Here is a 10,372-nt window from a genome sequence, read left to right on the forward strand (position 1 = left end):
TTTTTTTTTTTTTTTTTTTTTTTTTTTTTTTTTGACAAATTACCCAGAAAGCCCATTAACCATTCTTCATATTACAAATAGGTAAGTCCAACATGTTTTTTATTGGTGACCCGTTAAGTCTAGCATGTTTTTATTTTCTTTTATTCACAATGACTAAGAAAAGCTGGACATGTGTCATTATTTAATTATTTAATTGGTATTGACATTTTAGGTTAATGTATTCCATGATCAGTTTTTCACTTTTTCTGATGGTAGCGGTAGGAGTCAATTTGTTTTTTTTTTTTTTTTCTTTTGGCTTACTTTAATTAAGGAGTGATTATTTTTTTTTCCTTGAAGTGAAATATCAGGTTTTCATTAATTAAGGAGTGATTAATCACTCTTTAAAACTCTAAATATTTATTTATCAAAACTTCAAATTACAGGGACTAATTTATTCGTACGTTATCACAATAGCATGGAGCTGTTGCAACACCTAGTGGAGCAATTTTGTTCTTTTTTATTTTTTCAACATGTTTTGTTACTTAACAAGAGTAGAGCGAATAATGATTTGAGTAATGTTATACACACTCTCATTTTTTTATATTCATTTTCATATACCTATAAGTAGCTTCTAAAATCACCATTAGATTAAAATTTAAAAAGGATTCATCCCAAATTCAATGATGTAGTGTAGGTAAGTGGGCGTATGTATAGCATTACTCTAAAATTTTAAATCAATTATCAAAATTTTATGACTGGAAATTTTGAGTCGAAAATAATTAATTTTTAGTTGAAAATTAATGTTCTAAATGGTCAATAATAATAATTGGCGGCAAAAGAAAAAGGTCACAACATAAAAGCGGTTTAAAAGGTAGGGTTCTTTTCGATTAGAATTTTCAATTGAATCAAATCTCAAAAATGTTTGATTAATTTTTTTTTTTTTTTTCATTAATTTCTCTACCATTCTTCGCATGTTTCAACTTGGTGGCAGCAATATAGAAATGACACCAACCCCATAATACGAGCAGGATTGGTGATTTTTTTTTTTTTTTCTTTCTAAATTTGAAAATATTATTTGATTAACTTAAGGATATATAAGATAATATCAAAAAATTTAGATTAAAGTATCGATGAAATGACAATCAAATAAATAATTGATTACACTATAAAAATCCCAAACCAGACATACCCTTAACATGATACTAATTCCGCTTTGAGTGGTAGCTCAATCTGTTGGAAACTACACCTCCTAAAGCATAGGTCACTAGTTGGAATTTCTCTTTCTCTCTTTTTGTGTAGACATGTAAAAAAAAGAAAAAAAAAATACTCTAATTCAAATTATATATATATATATATATATATATATATATATATATATTTCACGTAGATTATTAAAGGAACCTAGATGATTCCTGACAATTAATAGTTTAGATTTGTTCAATTTAGAAGTCATACTCATCAACGGTCAACTGTATTTATATAGTGCATTCTCTCCCTTCTGCGACGTCTGTAGACAATATACTTGTCCCCCTTTTTTTTCATCTTCTTTTTTCCATCCGATTTTTTTTTTAGATGAAATTTCATGCTTTCATTAACACATCATCAAATAATACTACTCTATAATTTTTTTTTTTTGAAACAACTCTATAAAATTACAATATCATATAAAAACACAAAACATTCTTTTATCCAAAATTCCTCCGTAACTTTTTGGAGAGCCAATTTTGCCAGAAGATGAGACGTCATATTGGTTTCCTTTTGTGTATGCCTCACCAGCCAAGATTGGAGACTATTCAATATAATCTTTGAGTCGTCAATCAAGTGTCCATACATCCACCAAGATTGGACGTCGATCCTTCCGTAGCGCATGTACTATCTCCAATGTATCTCCTTTTAGAATGATATTGTCAAGGCTTAGATCTTTGTCAAAAACTACAGCCATCTATGTCGCAAGTGCCTCAGCGACAGTTGGATTAGTGATGTATCGCACAAGGAAGCACATATATAGTTGCTAGAAGCTTTCCCCCATGGTCTCTAACAATAACACCCAGTCCCATCAATTTTCTTGTCTTATCAAGGGCTGTACCACGGGATCCTCCAACCATCTTGAAATCCCAATATTCAGATGTCGTAGCTCCTTGGTATATTTTTGCAACTATGCAGCAACTCTACAGCATAGAAATCCTTCATAGTAGGGGTGAAAGGGTGGGCAATTATTAACCTCCTGCTAACCGCTCTAACCGCCTTAAAAGTGATTAATAAAAAAAAAATTATATAATAAAAATTATTATTATTATTATTATTATTATTATTATTATATGATCAATTGATTATTAAATCACAATTGTTTTTTAGAGAATTAAATCACAATTTAAGTATTAATGTATTATCACTATAATTTATATCATTATATCACATGATCAATTGATGATTAAATCATATAATCATATAATAACAAATTATACATATATAATATGACATAAGTTATAAGCATACAAGTTTATACTAATATTATAATTAAGTACGTAAAGACTTAGTTCCAATGTATGTTATAAACTTATAAGTCCATATATGTTATAAATTATAATTATACATTTATGCATATTGAATAATATAAATGTCTAAAATCAATACTTAACCATGTGATTTAGTGACAATTCAAAATGATTAGAAGATTTGGTTGTATGTGATTTACGAATCCCATGCTATTAGGAAAAAAGAAAAGAAAAAAATGAAAACAAATTCCCCATTGCTAAGAAACCAAGTGCACACCAAATCTCCCTTTTAATTAAAAAAAAAAAAGAAAAAAGAAAAAAAAAGTGCACACTAGTCCCCAACCCCCCAAGTCCAACAACTTGTTCCACATTGCTAAGAAACCCATGCTCTTCAACATTCCTGATCTATAAAAGGGATGCTTTAGCCTTCCTTTGTGAAATCAAGTGGAGTGGCTCAAGCCTCAAGCCCATAGATAAGATGGCTTCTTAAGCTGTTTTATTTTATTTAAAGTTTATTTTTTTATTTTTTATTTTTTATTTTTTTTAAAAAAAACATGGAATTCTCCTTGGTGAGCCCCTAATTGGTGGTTAACTACCTAGTGGTTAGCGGTTTTAGCCTTTTCACGACTCCATGGCCTTTTTTGCATTTTTGACCAGTTGTTTCAAGTGTAGGGACTCTCCACCAAATACCACAACATTTCTATGAAGCCAGATTCCTCTTGTTATAGTGGCCATTAATTCGAATTCTCCCTTCTAAAACTAGTCCGTCAGCCCACCTACAATTTGAAAATAATCATCTCCATTGTTGGAACTTTTTGAAATTTTCTAATGCCCTGCCCCTAGACATCACAAGCTCATGTGCATCGCCACAAATTGTGACATATTTTCTACCTCCGCCTCACAAATTGGACACAATGGATCCATAACCACTCATTTTTTAAATAAGTTTTCTTTGGTTGTCAACAAATTATTACATGCCTTCCAAAAAAAAATTTCACTACTCCACGGAGTCTAGCTAGAGACCAAATACTCTTCCACACAATGCCTACGTACGTTCAGAGACTCTAGAGCACTCATCTGATTCCTGCATGAGAAGATATTTTTTCCCATATGTTACGCACTTTTTACCGAAAAATTTCCTGTCGGAGAGCTACCCAAAATTAATTTCTCAGTTGGCTCGTGCCTCCCTCTCCAACCTTTGAAATAGGGGTTACACCATAAAAGAAGGCTGGTTGGAAAGGGATTTGTCTTTCCATTTTTTTTTTTTTTTTTTTTTTTTTTTTTTTATGTTGGATCCATCTCCCACATGCCACACTAGCTTTGCCTTCAAGAGGTTCTTTGTTACGAACATAAGTTCGTAACGGGATAAATTATGTTTCAAGGAACCTAGACCTTTCAAACATAAGGTTTTGGATTAATTTTTTTCATCCTTTATTCATAGCATATCCCTATTTAAATAGATGATTTATTACAAATTACATAAGAGAGCTTAGTCATCAAGACTCTCACATGGAAATAAAGACTAACTTAAAAAATAAAGACAAATCTAAATAAAATAAACTATAAGATACATAGAGATTTGAGGATCATAATCCTAATTTAACAAGGACTGTAACATCCTTTGCCTGCCAAATACTTCTCCAGGCATAGGAAAACCTATTCCCCAAACTTGAATCTAGGAAATTCTCTTGTGGATAATACTTCTCTTTTATAATTTCTGCCACTAAAGAATCTAGTTGTTGGACCCTGCGCCATCCTTGCTTAGCCATCTTTGCTTAGCTAGAAGTGCTTTATTAAAATAGTACTCCAATTCTCTGAACCCCATCCCACCCATTGCCATTGAATACCCCGTACTTGTCCAGCTCATTCAGACAATTTTTGAGTAATTTTCCTTTTGTCCGCACAAGAATCGTAACATCGAAGAGTTAATTTTCCAGCATAATTTTAGGCAACAAGAAAACACGTACTATAAGTTAAGATAACTTGGATTATTGCCTTGATGAGAATTTATTTTCCCGCTTCAAGAGGAATTTCTCCTTCCATCCATTTATACGTTTCCATGTTCGCTCTTTTATCCCTTTGAATGTATGAGTTTTTGATTCCCCACCATGGAAGGCAAGCCAAAAAATATTTTTCAAAACTAGTAGATGCTTGCTCGCCAGCCGGTGCAAGAATATTCTCTAGCTTCCCTTTTTTCCATCCTATTGAGAGAAATAAATATGACCATCGGCCCTCGAGTTTAACGATATACTGGCATGGAACTCCTTCCATAGTCGTTTGAGCTTATTCAAAATATCAGAAGGCGTTCATCTTTACACCGGGAGAAAGAGTGGTTCAAAAGAAAGACATGGAAGACGAAACAGGTTTACTCTCTCTCTCTCTAATTGTTTGTTACTTGTTGACTAAATTAATTACCCAAAGCCCTCCTTCCTTCCCCTGTTACAATCTGAGAAAGAAAATATATAAATTACCCAAATGTTTCAAATAAAAGATTTTGATCTTTAACAACTACTCTATACCCTCTGAATTCTGATTGAATATACAACTATTAACAGAAAGTTTCACAATAATAATTAGCTCTATATCTTTTGAATGTAATGGTCTTTTTTTTTTTTTTTTTTCTCTCTCTCTCTCAGGAATAGTACGATCAACTACAGATTTCCCACCAGCTCATGATCATTATACATTTCAAATCAAGAATTTCTCTTTACTGTTAGGGATGGAGGCGGAAAAATGTCACTCGGGCCAGTTTGAAGTTGGTGGCTATAAATGGTGTATCTTTAGAACTCCCTTATAGAAACTAATAATAATCTAAAAAAAATCAAGGAAACCTATTAAAACTAATAATAATCTAAAGAGATTGAGGAAATAGATGAAAGGGACAGAATAGGGGCCTATTACCTATATCAACACGTTAAAGCCTTATAAGCTTTATTTTTCATTGATATTTGATTTAAGTACAAAACTCTATATATAGAATTGTGATTTGAATAGTTTCAAATACAAACATATTACTTAAATTATGGTTAACTGTTGATTTAGGGAATACAAATCAAAACTTATCACTAATGTTTATATCCTTAACAGTTAACACATCTTCTCGTTTCGGTTGTTTTTTTTTTTTTTTTTTTTCAAATATAAAAATATGAGCATTTTCATTTCCATCTCTAGGAGTTTGGAACTCTACCCAAATGGGAAAAAAGATAGCAATGGGTACGGTCACATCTCTTTATACTTGGCAATAGCAGCTACCAATGATCTTCCACTTGGGTGGGAGGTTAACACGGACATAAAATTCTTTGTGTTTGATCAAATTCGAGACAAGTACCTTAGTATTCAAGGTACCTTTCCCGAAAACTTAGTCTAAATCTTAAGTTTAAAACTTTGATTGCAATTTGTCCACATGGATATACCTCTTTAATATATTTATGTTTGGATTTGATAAGTGACTTTACAATTGCTTGTGATCTTCAACTTAGATGGAAATGGGAGAGTAGTAAGACGCTTTCATAAATTGAAGACTGAATGGGGAATCGTCCAATTGCTTTCCCATGATACTCTCAATGATTCATCAAATGGATATCTTGTTGATGACACTTGTGTCTTTGGGGTGGAAGTTTTTGTTATTAAATGTCCTTTTAAAGGAGAGTGCTTGTCGATGATAAATGAGCCTCAAGGTTATTATTTCACTTGGAGGATTGACAAGTTTATGACCTCGAAAGACAAAGTTTATTTGTCTGAGCAATTCACTGTTGAAGGGAGAAAATGGTATGATTGGCGTTTTGCTAACTCTTCTATATCAGTTTCAAGTACAAGTTTACTTATTATGTTTATTTACAATCTTTTCTCTTCATATTTTGGATATAGGAAGTTGTTTCAATATTCGCAGCTAGGAGGAAAAGAATTAGACACATGGTTGGGTCTTTATTTGACGTTATGTAATCCAGAAAGTCTTTCACTCAACAGAAAAGTATACGTCAAATACAAGCTGCGAATAAGGGACCAAATCAATAGCAATCATCTTGAAAATACAGGTTAATTTGTTCTCTTCACTTTCACAAACCTTCACTTCTTTTCTACGTGAACAGAAGTAATTTCTCCTGAAAATTTACACCCAAAACCTACTCTTACCTTACAGTTGAAAACTGGTTCTCTGATACCAAGATCGCTGGTTGCCCCAAATTTGTGTCAATGAGAGAGCTACAGGACACATCAAAAGGCTACTTGGTGGGTGATGTTTTGTTCATTGAATGCAAAATTGATGTCATATCCGTTGTTAAGGATTTCTCCTCAAAATAATTGTACGTTTATGTTGGAGGAGCACAAGGTTCAAGTTGTTAATTACGGTTCGTATAGGTTTCTATGTTATTTGTTTGAAAGTGTTACGGTGCCACATAAAAATAAAGTAAATATAAGTGTTTCATGTTTTTATATTTTTGTTTTTAAAACAAGAAATAAAAGGGATAACGAAAAAGCCTTAACTAACAAAGCCTGAATTTTATAATTAAATAAGATTAGGAAATTTTGTCATCCCCTTTTTCTTTTCTTTAAAATGATATGTAAAGTTTTTATAGGATATAAATCCTATTTGCAAGTGCTCAAGTTGAATTCGTTCAATCTATTGCACTGGTTAAGGGTTTTATATAGCCAGTACTTTTGTGTACTTTCAATGACTTGGGTCTCATAATATATGTGGTAATAACGTTCAAATTAACGGCAGGCTTGTTGGTGAAGACCCAAGACAGAAATAAGGAAGGCTTACATGGAATCTGAATAGGAAAGGGGTGGGTTCCCCTGGAAAAGACTTAAGACAGAAATATGGTGCAGAAAAATCAAACTATTAAAAAGAAATGGGTAAAAAAAAAAAGACCTAGTCCTATGATCTTGGACAAAAGCCAAGAAAATATTGCAAAAGCCGTAACTAAAAGAAAAGGCGCATGAACTTCAAAGGATCATTCAACCCTTTTCGAACCCCCGTTGGAAAGCTGCAACAACCACCGGTAAGAGGTTGTTGAGAAAGAAGCATTGTCAAAACAGAAACAGATCCACCAAAGAGGTTTAATAAACCTCCTATTGCAAAAGTCACTACAAAAAATATAAATAAACAACAAAACATAAGTAAGAAAAAGCCAAAACATGTTTTATTTTATTTTTATTTTTATTATTATTATTTTTTATATGTAAATTATTTTTAGGAAAAACTTCACTTAACCCCTGAATTGTTATCAATTTTGCAATGTCTCCCTTAAAGTTTAATTTATCTCAATTTAGTGTATCGAACTTTGAATTTTTTTCAATGTTCCATTTTCGTTAAAATTTTCCGTTAAATCCCAACTAAACTTCCAAAATACCCCATTTGTTTTAGAAAATAAATTAGAGGGACTAAAAATGCCTTCATCTCTTTGTTTAATTTCTTAGTTATCACAATAACATGGAGCTGTTTCAACACCTAGTGGAGCAATTCTGTTTATTTATTTTTAACATATTTCGGTACTTAACAAGATCAGTACGTAGAGTGAATAAAGATTTTGCTTGCTTATTGTCCAATTTAAATACCAAAAATTCTCAAGCACTTATTACCATCCAACGTCACACAAAGCTAGGGGTGGGCAGATCAATCGGTTACCGATTACCGACCGATTACCAAATTTAACCGAACCGATAGTAACTGTAACCGATAGTTATCGGTCGGTAATTGGTTAAAAATTTTATACCGATAAGCTTATCGGTCGATAATCGGTCGGTTAATAATTTGTTATCGAAAAACCGATATGGCCGATATGATCAATAAGTTTTTATAATTTATAATTTTTTATAATTTTATATTTATTATTGAAACTAAAATGATGTCGTTTTAGTTTTTATTTTATACTGTAGTGGGTCAATATAAAAAAAATAAAAATAAAAATAAAAAAAGCTTAAATAAGATATTTTAGCCAAAAATATATCCCAAAATAACTCATTTTTAATAAGTTATTTTAGGCTTTAGCCCAACAAAACGTATTTGGGCCTCCAAACAATTAATTTTTGGCCCAATTAGCAACCAGTTAAAAGCCCAATAGAAAGCCCACAATAAACCGATTTAACCGACCGGTTAACCGATTACCGATATGACCAATAATTTTGGGTAACATTTCTTATCGGTTGGTAATCAGTTAGGATTTGGTTAACCGATAGCTTATCGGTTACTGACCAATAAGATAAGCCCATTAACCGGACCGATATGACCGATACCCAGCCCTTTGCGGCAAAGTAAATCGCAAGAACTTAATTAGTTGATTATCCAAAGTATATGAACAAGTTTTTTGTTAAATGATAGATTTCATAAGTTTGCACGGTTTTCTTAGATGGATCTATATAGATTGAGTAACGTTAGAAGGAGGATTAGAGTTTTCATTGAGTCCTCCCAAATGTGAGGTGACTCTAAAAGTACAAATATCAAAATTCAATAATAATTATCCCAAATTTAATGGTGATTTTAAAAGTCAAATCACATTTAGGAGCCCGCCTAACATTATTCAAGATAGGTTAGTTTGATTATCAAAATTTGATGATTGGAAATTTTGAGGCCTAAATATATATATATATATATATATATATAATTCGATTGAATCAAATCTTAAAAACGGGTGATTAAATTTTTTTTATTTTTGTTTTTCTTCTTATTTATCTATCATTCTTCCGAATGGAAAATGATCCTCTCTATTTCAAATTCCTTCCATTTAGTGCATTTTAAAGGGTAGTGTTGTCCAAAAATTTTAATGATCGATGATAGTGCATTAAATGTACTTTTCCAATCCATAATGGACTGGAGAATATCCAGTTCATGACTAGGATTTCTGGCCACAAATGGGACACATATCCCACTAATAAAAATAATAATAAAATATTATTTTAAATTTTTTAAATAATAATATAAAAAAAAAAAATTATAAGGAAAGAAGTGGGTGAGGTTGAGCTTCACCATGGGGGCAGGCCACCCAGTACAGGTGAGAGTTGGCTCAATCTACCCAATGGCCACGCCGGGGGGCGAACCACCCCATGGGCCTAATGGGGTGGATTCGGCCACCCCAACTTAAAAAAAGGGGTGAACCACCCAAAGAGCAAACCACCCACTTTGGATAGGGGTGAGCCAAACCCAATCAGCCAGGATTTAAAAAAAAAAAAAAAAAGTTGGCCCTTGGGGGGTGGTTCGGCCACCCCCTTTTTGCAAGATGGGGTGGCCGGCCATTGAGCCACCCCCTTCTTTTATATTTTATTTTTTTTATTAATTTGTTTTTTAATTTTTTGTAATTTAAAATAATATTTTATTATTATTTTTATTAGTAGGATATGTGTTCCATTTGTAGCCATAAGATTTTTGATAAGAAATCCTATATATGAACTGGATATTTTCCAATCCATTATGGACTGGAGAGGATCCTTTTCCTCTTCGAATTAATGTTTCATCACCTTCATGGCAGTAGTATATAAATGCCGCCATTCCCATAATACGAGGAGGTTTGGTGATTTTTTTTTTTTTTTCTTTCTAAATTTGAAAATGTTATTTTGTTAACTTAAGGATATATAAGATAACATAAAAAAATTAGATTAAAGTATTGATGAAATGATAATCATATAAATAATTGATTACATACACTAGCTAGAAAAATCCCAAACCACAAGTACACCGTTAACATCACACTAATTCAAATTATTTAGATTTGTGCAATTTATAGTGCATTCTCTCCCTTCTACTACATCTACATTTGTCCCCTTTTTTTTCATCCGCTTGGGAGAAATAAATGACCTATTAGGAAGGCTTAAAGGTTATTTTTTTTTTTTTTTTTTTTGATATGTCCGCGCAAGAGGGGGAGGGGAATTCGAACTAGTGACCTCCGCTTCATTAGGCGTGGTCC

The 10,372-nt window shown here is 32.2% G+C and overlaps 1 protein-coding gene across 1 annotated transcript; it reads left to right on the forward strand.

Annotated features, from left to right (window-relative positions):
* Positions 1–5,694: 5,694 nt before the first annotated feature.
* On the forward strand, positions 5,695–6,773 carry LOC132190990 (MATH domain and coiled-coil domain-containing protein At3g58270-like; the record flags this gene model as incomplete). The annotated part of the gene is made up of 4 exons (XM_059606013.1): positions 5,695–5,815; positions 5,954–6,242; positions 6,342–6,508; positions 6,613–6,773. Coding segments are annotated over 4 exons (738 nt in total), but the record flags the coding sequence as incomplete, so codon positions are not given.
* Between the last annotated feature and the right edge of the window lie 3,599 nt (positions 6,774–10,372).

The sequence above is a fragment of the Corylus avellana genome, chromosome ca8 (assembly GCF_901000735.1).
Source record: "Corylus avellana chromosome ca8, CavTom2PMs-1.0".
In the NCBI taxonomy this organism is placed as follows: domain Eukaryota; kingdom Viridiplantae; phylum Streptophyta; class Magnoliopsida; order Fagales; family Betulaceae; genus Corylus; species Corylus avellana.